At 38.3% G+C, this 14,125-nt stretch overlaps 2 protein-coding genes across 2 annotated transcripts; both read left to right on the top strand.

Annotated features, from left to right (window-relative positions):
- The first annotated feature begins 117 nt into the window (after positions 1-117).
- On the top strand, positions 118-4,245 carry fbxo45 (F-box protein 45). The gene is made up of 3 exons (XM_068304401.1): positions 118-968; positions 2,122-2,478; positions 2,598-4,245. Exons 1-3 carry the CDS (start codon positions 642-644, stop codon positions 2,781-2,783), a joined length of 870 nt encoding a protein of 289 aa, XP_068160502.1. The 5' UTR covers positions 118-641; the 3' UTR covers positions 2,784-4,245.
- Positions 4,246-6,508: 2,263 nt separating this feature from the next.
- Positions 6,509-13,052, top strand: nrros (negative regulator of reactive oxygen species). The gene is made up of 3 exons (XM_068304090.1): positions 6,509-6,663; positions 7,846-7,960; positions 8,903-13,052. The coding sequence occupies exons 2-3, from the start codon at positions 7,859-7,861 to the stop codon at positions 10,862-10,864; spliced, it is 2,064 nt and encodes a 687-aa protein (XP_068160191.1). The 5' UTR covers positions 6,509-6,663; positions 7,846-7,858; the 3' UTR covers positions 10,865-13,052.
- The last annotated feature ends 1,073 nt before the right edge of the window (positions 13,053-14,125 follow it).

Genomic DNA, 14,125 nt, shown 5'->3' with positions numbered 1-14,125 from the left:
TCAGGGAAATCAATTGCCTCCATCTGACCGTGTCTTCTGAATCCTCTTCTCTCACACGAACTACCTTAATGTCCTTTTTTACTACATTCATAAACCTCCTCTTTGGTAAGATCAAATAAACGATTTTATGATAGTGTCTGATGTATTGTAGATCCTATTTTTTTATTTACGTAACATACATTAGCGGCTTCAAAATGACATTCTACTTATCTAACATCTAATGTTCGATCACCACAGACACGGTAGCGATCCTCTGAGCTCATTATTATGTGCGTATGTGGTCCTGGCAGGAAATTAAGTTTATTGCAATTTGAAAAAGGCTTTCCTTTACTTATCAATTGATTTGACGCGGGGTTTGGTAATATGATAATTAAATAAAGGAAACTAACATTCCTACGAATTATTGTGATTCATTTTCGCCAAGATCCCATTATATATCTTGTATTGCACTTTTAGGACCTTGACGCATCGTTTCCATTCAGCCATTGAAGTGGGAAGACTACGATCCGTACTGTTGTGATTTTAGCGCGACCTACATGTGATTTTATCGTCAAAATGTTGTTATTTAACTTACATTAGGACTCGTTCTACGGTCTAAGACGTTTGGTCGACTGTTGTCGTCGGTGCAGGGTAGGGATACAATGTCGGGATCGGCCGGTGGAGCAGCAGGCTCCTCCTGTCTGGGCGCAGCAGCGGCAGCCAGTTGCAGCTCCGCCGGGTCTCCCTACGCTTGTGCGCCCGGAGGAAGCGCAGGGGTGGCCGGGAGGTTGCCAGCTCGGGTGCTGGAGCACATTTTCTCATATTTGGAGCTGTCCGACTTAATGCGTTGCGCGTTGGTCTGCTGGCATTGGAACAACATACTGGCAGATGAAAACAGCGAGGTGTGGCGCAGCCTCTGCAACCGGTCCCTGAACGATGAAGCGTTGCGTTCCGACATCCTGTGCAACCTGCCCACCTATAAGGGGAAGGTGGGTAACCATTATTATCAATAACCAGCATTAGAAATACCAAAAAGTAACGTAGAAATTAAAAAAAAATATAGTGAAAACGCAATTTAAATAGGCTGTTTATTAAATGGAATTCGGTGCATGTAATTTAGTGTGGTTAGGGTTCGGTTTGTTATTTCATTACAGCATGTGGATCACCTGAAGTGGAACACTTTGTTAGAGCAGATTGTGATGGGGCTGTCAGTAGGACCACCAGGGACTTTAAAAGTGTGGCCTGAACTGGGATGTCATGTGTTGGCTGGATGTTTGCAGCTGAAGTTTCACTGAAGTCAAAAGGTTTTTTTTGCAGGACAACATTTTATCACTTTAATATTAGACAAAATGATACCACACATCACAGAGTGTTTCAATTTAAGCAGAGATGACCTTAAAATGAAAGTGTCATAAATAACAGTTCAGCGTGGCTGCAGATAAAGCTAACTAACACAAAGCATCAACATTCAGTCAAATGTCAAATTTGATGCATCATCAAAACCTGTTGAGAAATGCCTCAAGAAAACCACTAGTAGTAAAATACTATTTTTCTTGATTAATGAACAACCTAGAGTAGAGAGTAGAGTGGAACTTAATTTGATCCCTTAAGGAGGTTCGTTCAGGGAAATTAACTTCTCCGTCCCACTACACTCAGCACAGTGAGTACACAAAACACAGAAAAAGCACACAGAAAGTAGCACCAGCACCAAATAGAAAGAGTAATAAATAACCCATCAAGAATATACAAATAGAAAAGCATAAATAGGCATAGGAATAAAAAGGCATAAATAAACAGGCCTAGTTAGGCATGGGTAGAGTTATAGTGTTTGCATTGTTTTGCAACCTAATGATGATTCCAAATTGTGTCAAGGAGACATTATGAGAGACTACTATGGGATTGGTGCATATAGATGTAATGGAGGGCTGCCTATAATGCTCTGTTTGGCAAGAGTCAGTGTATAGATTGATATATATCATAACAATGCATATCAGTTACGAGACATTATTAATCCATGACTGTTAAAATTACGTTCACAAATAATGCATTTTGATATTTTCACTTTGGTGGGAGACCACCAAAGATTATCCATGTGTGTGGTGTGGTTTTAGATCTTAAACCCCTCTCTGTCTTTGTCTACAGCTGAAGGCCTTTCAGTTTGGTCTGAGCTCCCATGACTGCTCCCGCAATGTTTATGTGAAGAAGAACGGCTTCACCCTGCACCGCAACCCCATCGCCCAGAGCACAGATGGCGCACGTGGCAAAATTGGCTTTTCGGAAGGGAGACACGCCTGGGAGATCTGGTGGGAAGGCCCCCTCGGCACAGTGGCGGTGATAGGCATTGCTACAAAGAGGGCGTCCATGCAGTGCCAGGGCTATGTGGCCCTGCTGGGCAGTGATGACCAGAGCTGGGGCTGGAACCTGGTGGACAACAACCTGCTTCACAATGGAGAGGTCAATGGAAATTTTCCACAGTGTAACAACGCACCAAAATATCAGGTAGGAGCTGAAAGTCACCCTCATCATTTAGAAATTCAGAAACTGTTTGAAGGATGTTGTCTTTTCAAGGATGTGCTTTAAAATTTGTAATCCACATTGTTGTAACTCTTTGTCTACAGATCGGTGAAAGAATACGAGTGATTCTAGACATGGACGACAAGACTTTAGCTTTCGAGAGGGGCTTTGAGTTTCTTGGAGTAGCATTCCGTGGACTGCCCAAGGCCTGCCTGTACCCTGCTGTGTCTGCAGTCTACGGCAACACTGAAGTCACTATGGTGTACCTGGGAAAGCCTCTGGACGGCTAGAATCTGAGCCACCTCCGCTGAACATTAAAGTAACAGGTGTCTGGCAGATTCAGGTTTTCTTTAAGTGGCCTGACAATACTACTTGCACCATTTTGAAAGGTTTTGCAAGCCTATCAGCCTCATTTCTTCCAAATAGAATGACTTCATTCAAAAAAACACAAAGAGAACTTTTGCCATTAGCTCAACACAAGGGATGTGTTTCTTGATGGACAAACGGGGAAAAGCAGTTGGTGGAAAGTGTCAAAACACATCTCTGTATAAACACGGAAATGTCCACTTTTACAGTTAGCACTGCTGGACTCTTTTATTTATAGGATTTGGGAACATTATTTAATTCTAAAGGACTCAGGCTAGCAGAGCTGAACATTTACTTGAGATTTCATGCCTGCTTTAATAATGCAGAAACCTAACAGTGGTAAAACATTAAAAGATCATTTTAACAAGTGGCAAACAGTAGATGTTTCAGTAGCTATCTGTAAAATGAGTCAACGGGAACAGCTCATTTTGGATTATCGCAGTTCATATATTCAGTGACTGGATTATAATGGTTATATGCCAAATCAATGTGACCTCATGATATATTTGCTCGAGGCAAACGTAATAGACATGCAGATAAACTGCCCAGCATGTGCATGGATACTGGCAAATAGTTCCTAACACCTGCCTTTTAAAGAACAAATCTGGTGGTGGTGGAATTTATATCTGCATCACATTAAGGTGTATCCTTTTTAATGTACTCCCATAGTATTACACACTATTTATTTCTTTGTTTTAACTATGGTACTATGAATAATGTATGGTTATAAGGTCTGAAAATAAAGTCTACACGGTGCCACTCTTAGAATAATGATGTGTGAATTCATGTGTGCACATTTGACCAGAAGTTGTTTATATCCTCACAGCTGTCCAATCACAGCACGTGTCACATTTTTACTCACATTTTTTTTCAGGACATGAAGATGTCGCAGCAGAATGGTTTCTATGTCTTAATCAATGCTACACAATTCTAGATTGTTCGGGCTGAGGTGCTACATGTCCTTGTGTTCTGCTTATTAATTCTTTTTCTCAGATTAAGACATGCAGATGTTTTGGAGATAGATTAGATGTGCATGTCTAGTAACAATAGTACAGTACATAATTTACACAATTTTCTCCGCAAGGGAAATTCTTTTTAAAATGTAAATCATAAATTGTGTGTTTGTTCCTCCCCCAAATTTACAAAGACTGTCTCTAAAGATAATATTGTTATGTCTCTATTCTTATTTCCAAAGATTGGCATCAATATCAGATATTTCGGTCAAGTGTCAGTGGCACTTGTTTTGTGTTGCCAGTTTGTTCTCTTTCCCTTCTCAGTAAATTGGAAGTCAGAGTGTGCATCTCAGAATGTTATTCTCACTAGCTTCCTGTCATTTTTGTTGGTTTGGTGAAGTGTCAGTCGATATCACTCTCTGGATCTTTTATTCCTTAAACTGTCAAATAAAAACTCAGTTTACCTCTGCCTGGGGTTCTGATAAGCATCAAATCTGAAGAACTGGTGAATCTATAGTGAAGTGAAGCATGAACCCAATCTGGTACTGGAAACATCACTTCATCTGATGTTCTGATAACTATCACATGTCTTGCATGTTGTATGTTATTACAATTATTAATACCTAGGTACAGATTTCACACTCCTATCTCAGAATCCAAAAGGCTGTATTGAGTCTCAACTCATTCCTCATCATTCACTCCACATTTAGTCCACATTCAGTCATCTATATTTCACAAGAGGGCAGCAACTCTCTTCTACACCATTTAGAATAGAAAAGAATGTCCAGATCCTATATAGGTGAAATTTCAAGATGACTGAGGGTGAACTCCAGAAAACCAACATTAAATGAAACTGTATGTCCTACATCATGTCTTCTTTTAGCCTCATGTCCTGAAATAGACAATGAACAGCACAGAGAACTAAATTGAACATACAGTGTGAAACAGTTGGTAGGAGTCAGTGTCACATATGTGATTATATATATATATATATATCTCCATACCTATTCTAGAGACATAATTTTTTTGAGCATTTTTAGACTATTTTACAGAATTAAGTGTTAAATCGCTTTGTTTGCACCCATGTCTTCAGTTCTATTGATTTCATGACCCAGTTGAGATTTCTCCTATTTAATGGACATTTTTTATAATTTTAAAAGCAACTAGACGCACTTACTAGAGTGCACATCATCACTTCCACATACTATGTATGCTTGTTTGTCTGGCCTATGTCTTACCATTCTTCGAAATCTGTTCCATAGTTTTTATGTAATCATATTAACCAGATAAATCAACTAATGAGAAAAACAACTAAGATGAAGACAGTTTTGGAGAGAACAAGCAGGCATTAGGCATGCCTTCTGAATTGTTCATCTACCAAGAACTCTTTATTGCTGTTTGAGACTGTCAGCAGTCCGGGGTTTCAGGGCATTTTTTCTTTTCTTCTTAAATATAATTTAAAGATATTTTTAAGGTACTTAAAATACCCAACGTTTCTATATCAAAATCTACAGTCCAATGCCAACTTTCTGGAAAATGGAAAACGCCCCTTTTTCTTTGACAAATGTGTTAAAAAATGTTTTCTTCTGTGATTTTCTTTCGTTATGAGGTGCTGCTGTTCTCTAGTGGTGCTGCCCCCTTTGGCTGGTAGAGAAACTGCAGGGAATGTGAACAAAGAATGAAAAGTGTTTCACAGCCACAATTATGTTTGTAATACTCTGTCTTGAATATTTTAAGGTTTAACACACACACACACACACACACACACACACACACACACACACACACGCGCGCGCGCGCGACAGTCAGGAACTACTGAAACAGGTCAATTTGGCGTCTTCAATATGTAGAAATGGTTGATCGGGTCATTTTATATAATTATACAATTATATTTTACATTATTTACAGTGTCACTAAACTTAGTAAATCCATTAGAACAGCTACTATAACATCCACACTCGTACACAGTCAGACATTAGAGCTTGAGGTGTCCTGTTAAAAAACAGGAAGGGATCACTAACAAATCAGCACTTGAAGGACAGCGTAATCGCTTCCTGAGTCCTAATTCCCTATTTTGCACTTATGTGTGACTTTTAAAGAAAAACACGCTAAGTTTAGTTTGCAAAAGATGGTAGAACATCATAGAGAAAAAAAAAAGAACATAAGAAAAGTGGAATGGGACTGGTTAAAGTCGTTATATTCTAATTTTTAAGATTCAAAAGTAAAACATTAGAGGGTTAAATGTGTGATCCATCAATCACTGTCTCAACTGCATGACCAGAAGATGGTTAATACGTATGGACATTTGGTATAGTAAATGAAATAAAACAGTGCATACTGTTATGTATTTTTCCAGAATTGATTGTCTTTGTATAAGTGTGTTTAATGGTGGCTGTAAAAGTAACAAGCTCAGTGTAAAGCAGGAAGGGTGTGTGTGTTGGGTGGTTTCCTCTCTAGAAGGTGGCTGATCAGATTGAGTGAAGTTGTGAAGGGTGTGTTCTCATTGGGTTTTTGTGGTAGCAGTTGTGTTACCAAACATATTTATCTGAACAACAGCTTTAACGTGGTGCTGTGAGAAAAAGTGTTGTATGTGCTGGGGGGAGAGCTAGTATTCTCTTTCCTGTGACCCTGGTCTCGAGAGGCTCTTTCTGATTGCAGCTTGTCCATGTGACTTGGTTTCCGTTGCCTGCCTGCTTCCGTGAAGTAATAGTAAAAAGGAGGTATCAGTGCTTCAGTCGGAGCAGAGGAAGACAACTGAACTTCACACACACTCTGCTGCAGCAAGTCAACCAGCGATATGGTCAGCCGATCAACCGTAAGTGGCTTGGGAAATCCACACCTAACCACCCGTGTAAGTAAATGCATTCTGCACCAACCTAATACTGTATAACACTGCTGATAAAAGAAGCAAACTGCTCACTCCTGTCTGAAGTAATGCAGTGAAATTTAGACAAATTTTGTCTTTGGTATAAAATATGTTTATATATGCATATGTCACTTACTCACAGATCACTGTGTTCTGTAGGGTCCAGTTAAAAAACGTTGGCCTAAAGCCTAATTCTCAGGTCGATCTGACCAGATACTTATTTAGAGCACGGCATTTTCTTGCAAGCAGATGATTTAGTTGATCTGTATTCAGCCTCTACATAATATTAAAATAAATGATATTATCAAAGATACCTCACTACTTGAGTACTGTCTGCTGATTTATAAATTGTCCTCTGTTAAAAATCTCAAGTTTAAAAGCTGGTATAATAACTTAAAGTCTCTGTGATAAATACTCAACAGAAAATTTATTATTATAGTAAATGACAACAGTGGATCCAGATTTGTATGTAACATAATACTGGTTTACATAATGCTGTTAATGTCTAGCAGTGGTTACGATCTTTGCCTGGTACATAACAGAGTCCAGAAATTCAATACTGTCGTACATAAACTCTGTCGGTAATACAAATTGGTCACATCAAATTAATTTAAGGAAAGTAAGACGATAAGAACCCAGTGATTAATAATAAACAAAATAATTAAATTACATTACAAACAATTGTGAAAGGAATTAATAACAGCCAAACAAACAGGATATTGCTACAGAAATAGAAAGATATGAAATATGTGCAAGCCAAAAAGGGAACAGACAATCTCAAGATCCTGCATGTGTCACAGAGTGTATGGTTTGTGTGAAAATAATGGAAATTTTATCAAATCTTCTCAGGGAAAAATACATTACTGAGTGGGAATTGATACATTTATACCAGACTGTGAAAGTGGCGAGAAATGTTGTACTTTTGTTATAAATTATTACTTTTCTCCAACTTTTCTCCAACTCCAACAAACTATTATATTGTGGTTTCACCCTCTGTCATGAATGTCATATGAAGTAACTAGAAAAACCATTGTCACATTTTTCATGTGATATCTGCTGTCAACATGTAAGGTTCAGATATAACTATAAATTTTAACAGGCTGACTAGTCAGATGAAAACATTCTAACATTCTTTTCCTTCTCATTTGCATATTTTTTTTCCAACAGTGAGGATGTTAAGATGCCAGTCCACAGACTTACTTCCATCCTGCTTTGCCTACTGCACAGTTGGAGAATACTGACACCAGCTTCAAGTCATCCACAACACACCCATTGCCAGCTGGTGAGATATCTCTCTTAAAAATATATATAAATATGGATGGATGTAAAAAAAAAAAAAAACAAGGTTTCAAACACAGAACATTTTATGACTGTGTTTGGTAAACATTGGAAAATATTATTGTAGATGGAAGGAACTTTCTGGGTGAGTATAGGATTTTTTAGTATTGCATTTTGTCACAACAGTCATACACTGATGACGCAACATTCAGCGCATATCAAGTGATCTATAAGCATGAGCAAACCTCGACAGCTTGTCTAAACATGCCACTATCACAATACAGTAATCTACCAAAAACAATGTTTCCTTGGGATCAGTAAAGTTTTTATCAATTTATCAATTTTAAATTTAGTAAACTTTAAATCTGCATTTATGACATTACCAAGTGATAATAACAGTTTGACGTAGAGAATTAGGTTCGTTGATGTTGTAAACTACATGCTAATGCTGTCACGTTAAAAAAGCTCCTAAAGCCTGCATTAACATGCGAATACTTTGCAGAACATTTGAACCAGATTCACTATCCTAGTTTAATCTGTTGGAGTGTGTTGGAAATGTAAAAATTCAGAGGAGGATTAATCAATAAAAAGTAGTTTGATTTGTCTTTGTGTGGTTTTTATTAGCAGGTTCCCGGGACAGTCTGAGATGAAACTCGAAGAATAAAGAAAACAGAGCATTTTTTAAAGTGAAAAAGATCTTTGAGAGTGTCCAGAGACAGAATTAATATTTCATGGTGTAAAGAGTCAGTGCAATGGGGCCTGTACTCACATATATGTATGCATGCGTTTGTAATCAGTAGCTAGAGTGTGCTTCTTAATTTCCCTTCGGGGATCAAACCAGTATATAAAATTAAAAAAAAAAAAAGAATATCATAGAACACACTAACACATAACAGTGTAACTTACATACGGTATTTTAAGTTATGGTCTCTTCTTTTCTTTGCAGGTACAAAGAACAGCTCTTTGCAACAATGCCAAGGTAACATCTGTGCCTGCAGGACTGCCACACAACATAGAAGAACTTCAACTTAACTACAATTACATTCAAGCACTACAGGACTACTCTCTCAGTTACCCATATTTACAAACCCTGAGCTTGGCTTGTAATAGTTTGGAGAAATTACAATCGGACACTTTTCAAGACTCAAAACTGCTAGAAAGCCTCAATTTAGCAAACAACAACCTTCATATTGACTACCAGGAAACCAGCCATGCGTTAAAGACTGTAGCGAGGCTGAGAGTTCTGGATCTGTCTGAGAATAAGTTGGACGAGGAAATGGCCGCCACTCTTCTCCAAAATCTGACAGCAGTGGAGTATCTCAACTTGTCTGGAAATCTGTTGCAGAGACTTGATGAGATGTCGTTCAGGGACCTACACCAACTCAAGGAGCTCCACCTGCAGAGAAACATCATTTTTGAGATTGATGACGCCTTCAACAGTAATCCCAAACTCCAGCGGCTCAATTTGGCATTCAACTACCTTCCTTGTCTGACAGATTTCGGTATGACCCAGCTAGTGGTGCTCAATGCCAGCCACAACGTCATTGAGTGGTTCATCTCCAGACAAGACCTGAATGACACTTTCCATCTGGAGACGCTTGATCTATCCAATAATAAACTGTTATTCTTTCCTTTCTTGCCATCCCACAGCCACTTGACAAATCTTTATCTGTCTTATAACAAAATAAATTTTTATGAACACCTGTCAGGCAATGCTACGGCCCTAAACTCGACTTCAACTATAGAGTTCTACAATATGAAGCAGTACATGAACAATGTGACGTCTCGGCTGTGGGATGAGAGCCTTCATGGCGACATCTCCTCTGTGGAGATTTTGGATTTAAGAAAAAACCAGGTGGAATATTTCCCTCAAGGATTCATCCAGAAAATGCCAGCCTTGTCCAGACTTCAGATGTCCACAAACTGTCTGCAAACCTTAAATCTATCTTCTGAAAAGTTTTTTGACAGCTTGTATGAGTTGGACGTCAGCAACAACAAGCTGAATAGCATTGTAGCTGTTGAAGGTACGATGAACTCTCTTGGCAATCTGACGTACCTTAACCTGAGCCGAAATAATCTGGAGTTGGTACCCTCTGGATTATTCTCTTCATTGTCAAGCCTCAGGTCACTGGACCTGAGCTATAATGACATTGACGTTTGCCTGCCTGAGGAAGCTGAGACCAGTACAGCTGTTAGACAATCTTGTACGGATTGGAAAAACATTGCATCCTTAAGGCAGCTATACCTACAAGGATGCAACCTGAAACTAATACCATCATCTGCATTCTCTGGATTATCACTAACACACCTGGAACTGTCCAACAATCCTGGACTCATTGCCCAAGACTCAATACAAACTCTGAGCACAACATTACAACATCTGGGTTTAGGAAACACACACATACAGGACTTTGACTTCTCCCATTTCCCAAGTCTGAAGTCTTTAAACATTTCAAGAAACTTCCTTTCTCATCTCCCCCCTTCACTTCTAAATCTTAACCTGAAAGTTCTTGATTTGAGGGACAACAGGCTGTCCACTATTCCCTCAGACCAGGCAGAAACATTAGCCCCCAAGCTGAGCACTATTTTCCTCACAGGAAATCCCTTCAACTGCTGCCAAACAGAATGGTTCAGGACATTCCAAACAACAACGACAATAGATGTGGTTGAACAGTCCCAGATCGAATGTAAGGATCTGTTCCAAATGGAGCACAGACTGCAGAATTTCCAGCCATCTTTCTGTGTGGATGTGAATGAAAGTGGTGAATCCTATTTATGGTACATTCTGCTGTTTGTACCTGTCCTCCTTTCATTAACGGGTATTTCAATTATCATTCTTCTCACGTTTAAACCCAGAATTCTACAAAAATCAATCAAAAAGAGGTGCCTGAAGCCCACATCCTACTGATACTTTATGAACCTTAAACTAAACATCAACAGACACTGATAAATGCTCATGAATATATTTTGAAAATAAAGAAAACTATATATATAAATCTGACTGCAATGCTAACACTATATATGAACATAAAGAGCAATTTTAAAAGCTTGTTAACGTTACTTTTTCACATTATTTCGTTGTTTAGGTGTGGTTTAAAACCAAACCCGAATTCTTGATGTAAAACTGCGGCTGTGTTGTTGCGGTACTGAGAATGTGTGTTTCTGTGTGTGTGTGTGTGTGTGTGTGTGTGTGTGTGTGTGTGTGTGTGTGTGTGTGTGTGTGTGTGTGTGTGTGTGTGTGTGTGTGTGAGAACATATGCAGAAGTAGTGTGATGCAAGCTGATGCTATAAGCAGCAGAGGAAACATGAAATTTCCTGTTTTGCTAAGATGAGCAGCAACTGCCCAGTTGTGTATCTCAGAGGGGGTTTGAGGTTTCCTTCCCAACACTGAGATACAGATGCAGCCTTGACATGAAATTCCAGTATATTGGTTTAGATCCATATATTGATTCTTACCAATCTATGCTATCATCAGAAATGTATCTATCTATCTATCTATCTATCTATCTATCTATCTATCTATCTATCTATCTATCTATCTATCTATCTATCTATCTATCTATCTATCTATCTATCTATCTATCTATCTATCTATCTATCTATCTATCTATCTATCATGTTCTACATATACACAGTCATGTATATGACAACTTGAATGAAACATGCCAAATTCACTGACCTTTGTTCGATTTTTCAAATTGAAAAAATGTATTTAATACTGGGGCCTTGTAGTGCCATGGCGACACATCTAGGGTGTACCCCGCCTCCTGCCCGCAGCCAGCTGGGATAAGTTCCAGTGTAACCCGTTAGCTGCAAGATGGAAAAGCAGCTGAAGACTAGATGATTACAATCATCTCTTTTACAAGAAAATGGATGGATATTTCACACTGGCAAAAAAAAAAAAAAAAAAAAAAAAAGGACGAGAAGGAGAAACCCAGAATCTTCATCTAACATTCTTTCCTACATAAATGTTTGTACAAATAAAAACTCTTCTGGTATCTTGCAGACCTCCAACTTTTGTTGGTTGAGGTAATCATATAAAGCATGTGCACAGAGTGACAGAAGACACTGCATGCCTGCACTTTGCTCAGAAGTTAGAAGGCTGATTGATCAGTGTCAAGTCGAGGCAACAGAGTGTTGAAGGGCTAACCAGAGAGTAACCAGAATACCGCTGTGGTCATGTTAGGGGTAATGGTGGTTGGAACATAAAAAGAGAAACTGCAGTGAAGTCTTGTTAGAGACTCTAAACATCAGCATTTCACAAGACTATAAGAATATAATGTCTTCATATGTTGTAGGGTTGTTGTCCTTTGCATACATGAGTCAAGAAGAAATGCAGTCAACCTGGGGAAGCAGAAGAGAAAGAGAAACCATTTTGTCACTTGAGCGTTTGAGTATCAGTAGCTGAAGTTATTAATTGGATTCTTTTTCATTTAACCTGGAACAATCTTTGAGGCAAAGTTAAAATCAAATGTAATGTTTGAGGATTAAATAAATGTATTTTAATCATGAAACTCAAAATAGCCAAAATGAAGTAATTATATCAGCAGAAGCACGAAGTGACCCTGGATTGGCACAGCGACTGCTCTGAACAAAATTGCTTAAGAGCTTGATCGCACCAGCAAAAAAATAAATAAAATCATTTTCAGAACACACTTTTCCAATATTATCATAAGAGGAATTTCTCTGGTTACTCAGTAATATTTGGTCAGGAGTCAGAAAACAATCAACCTGTGACTGTAGTAACATTCAGACAACGTGACAGCAATACCTTAACGTGGTGTTTAAATGCACTAAATATAACCGCAGGGACACCTGATGATATATACACCCTATATAGAGGTACAGGTCTGTCAAGATTCTATGTGCACATAAGCAACATGTATGCAGCTGATTCATCTGTGGAACAGCCCAGCTATGACTGTGTTGCCTCTGCTTAGAATTAACCCACACCAAATAACTTCTACAGGCAAGCGCGGCTGGATGAGAGAACTGTTGTTTCTCTTTTCCTTCCAAGCATGTGGTTACAGTTTCTTACAGATAAATTGCAACGAGAACAGATAAGTAGAATGTTATTTTGAGTGGTCAAATGTGTTGAATGCATCTAGTCCTGACAGCAGATCAATACTGTGCTATGTCTAAACCAGTGCAAATAAAAGTACAAACAAGATTTTTTTAAATATTGTACTTGTGCCTGTCCTCAGATCTGCAAGAATCTGAATTGTTTCGAAAAGATGAAATTTGCATTAATAAAAAAAGATTAAATCTTTTGCATGTCAGCTAAATGCATTGCTTCCACCACCTCAGAGGACTGTGCATGAGCATCAACGCAGGAACAAACACCACAAGATGTGATCAGCCAGAGATAGTGGTCTCTCCTGTCACGCACACACACCTGTGAAACAGTGAGAATTTGATCCGCTGCTGCTGGTGCATCTTCTTCTCTAGTGTTAACACAGAGTGTAGATTTCATCTTAAACACTGTGTATCTATTTAATGTTATATAAAGTCAGCTTGTGGTACTGCTGGTTTTTGATGATTTATAGATCATATAGTTTTTCACGTAGTCATTCACACTTCAGTCCTCATCTTCTCCAACTGTTCAGTTTTTTGAAGTTTTACAGATAGTTTTAAAAAACTTCAGCTAATGCTTCATTTGCATGGGGGTCAGTACAAAATAATTTATATTTCCTTTTTTTTGGAGTGAACTGGCTAAATTCAAGGCTAACTTCATCAAATTAGATGTTTTTAATTATATTAAAGACAAAGACCTAATTCCTATATTTAAAATAGTTTAGTGTAACACGTCCCTGTTCCGATAGGCCTATAGGATTTACATTTTTACATTATGCTGGTGCAAGCTGTTTTCATAAGTGATGATTTGGGCTACTAAGGTCAAAGGTTAGTGATAAATGTCTCCCATTAATAATAGCTAATGAAGATATGGTTCCATAGCTGGCTTACAAGCAGCAACATCGAAAGTCAATAGTCAGCTTATAAAACTTCCTCTTATTAAACCTTCCTGCTTTTTTTTCCAGGATAATATGCTTCAGACTAATTTTTTGCACAGGAAGCATTAACTAAAGCCTGATAAATCACAAAATAACATTTCAACCGAAGTTTGACTGACTTATTTTATAAAGACATGGAGAGAAAGAAGCTGTTATTA

Source organism: Antennarius striatus, chromosome 20, assembly GCF_040054535.1.
Source record: "Antennarius striatus isolate MH-2024 chromosome 20, ASM4005453v1, whole genome shotgun sequence".
Lineage (NCBI taxonomy): Eukaryota > Metazoa > Chordata > Actinopteri > Lophiiformes > Antennariidae > Antennarius > Antennarius striatus.
This window is presented reverse-complemented; position numbering and strand designations above follow the sequence as displayed.

Coding starts and splice junctions, on each gene's coding strand:
- fbxo45 (XM_068304401.1), top strand. CDS start 642: ATGTCGGGATCGGCCGGTGGAGCAGCAGGCTCCTCCTGTCTGGGCGCA. Junction 969..2,121: donor TGCCCACCTATAAGGGGAAG/GTGGGTAACCAT, acceptor CTTTGTCTACAG/CTGAAGGCCTTTCAGTTTGG. Junction 2,479..2,597: donor ACAACGCACCAAAATATCAG/GTAGGAGCTGAA, acceptor CTTTGTCTACAG/ATCGGTGAAAGAATACGAGT.
- nrros (XM_068304090.1), top strand. CDS start 7,859: ATGCCAGTCCACAGACTTACTTCCATCCTGCTTTGCCTACTGCACAGT. Junction 7,961..8,902: donor AACACACCCATTGCCAGCTG/GTGAGATATCTC, acceptor TTTTCTTTGCAG/GTACAAAGAACAGCTCTTTG.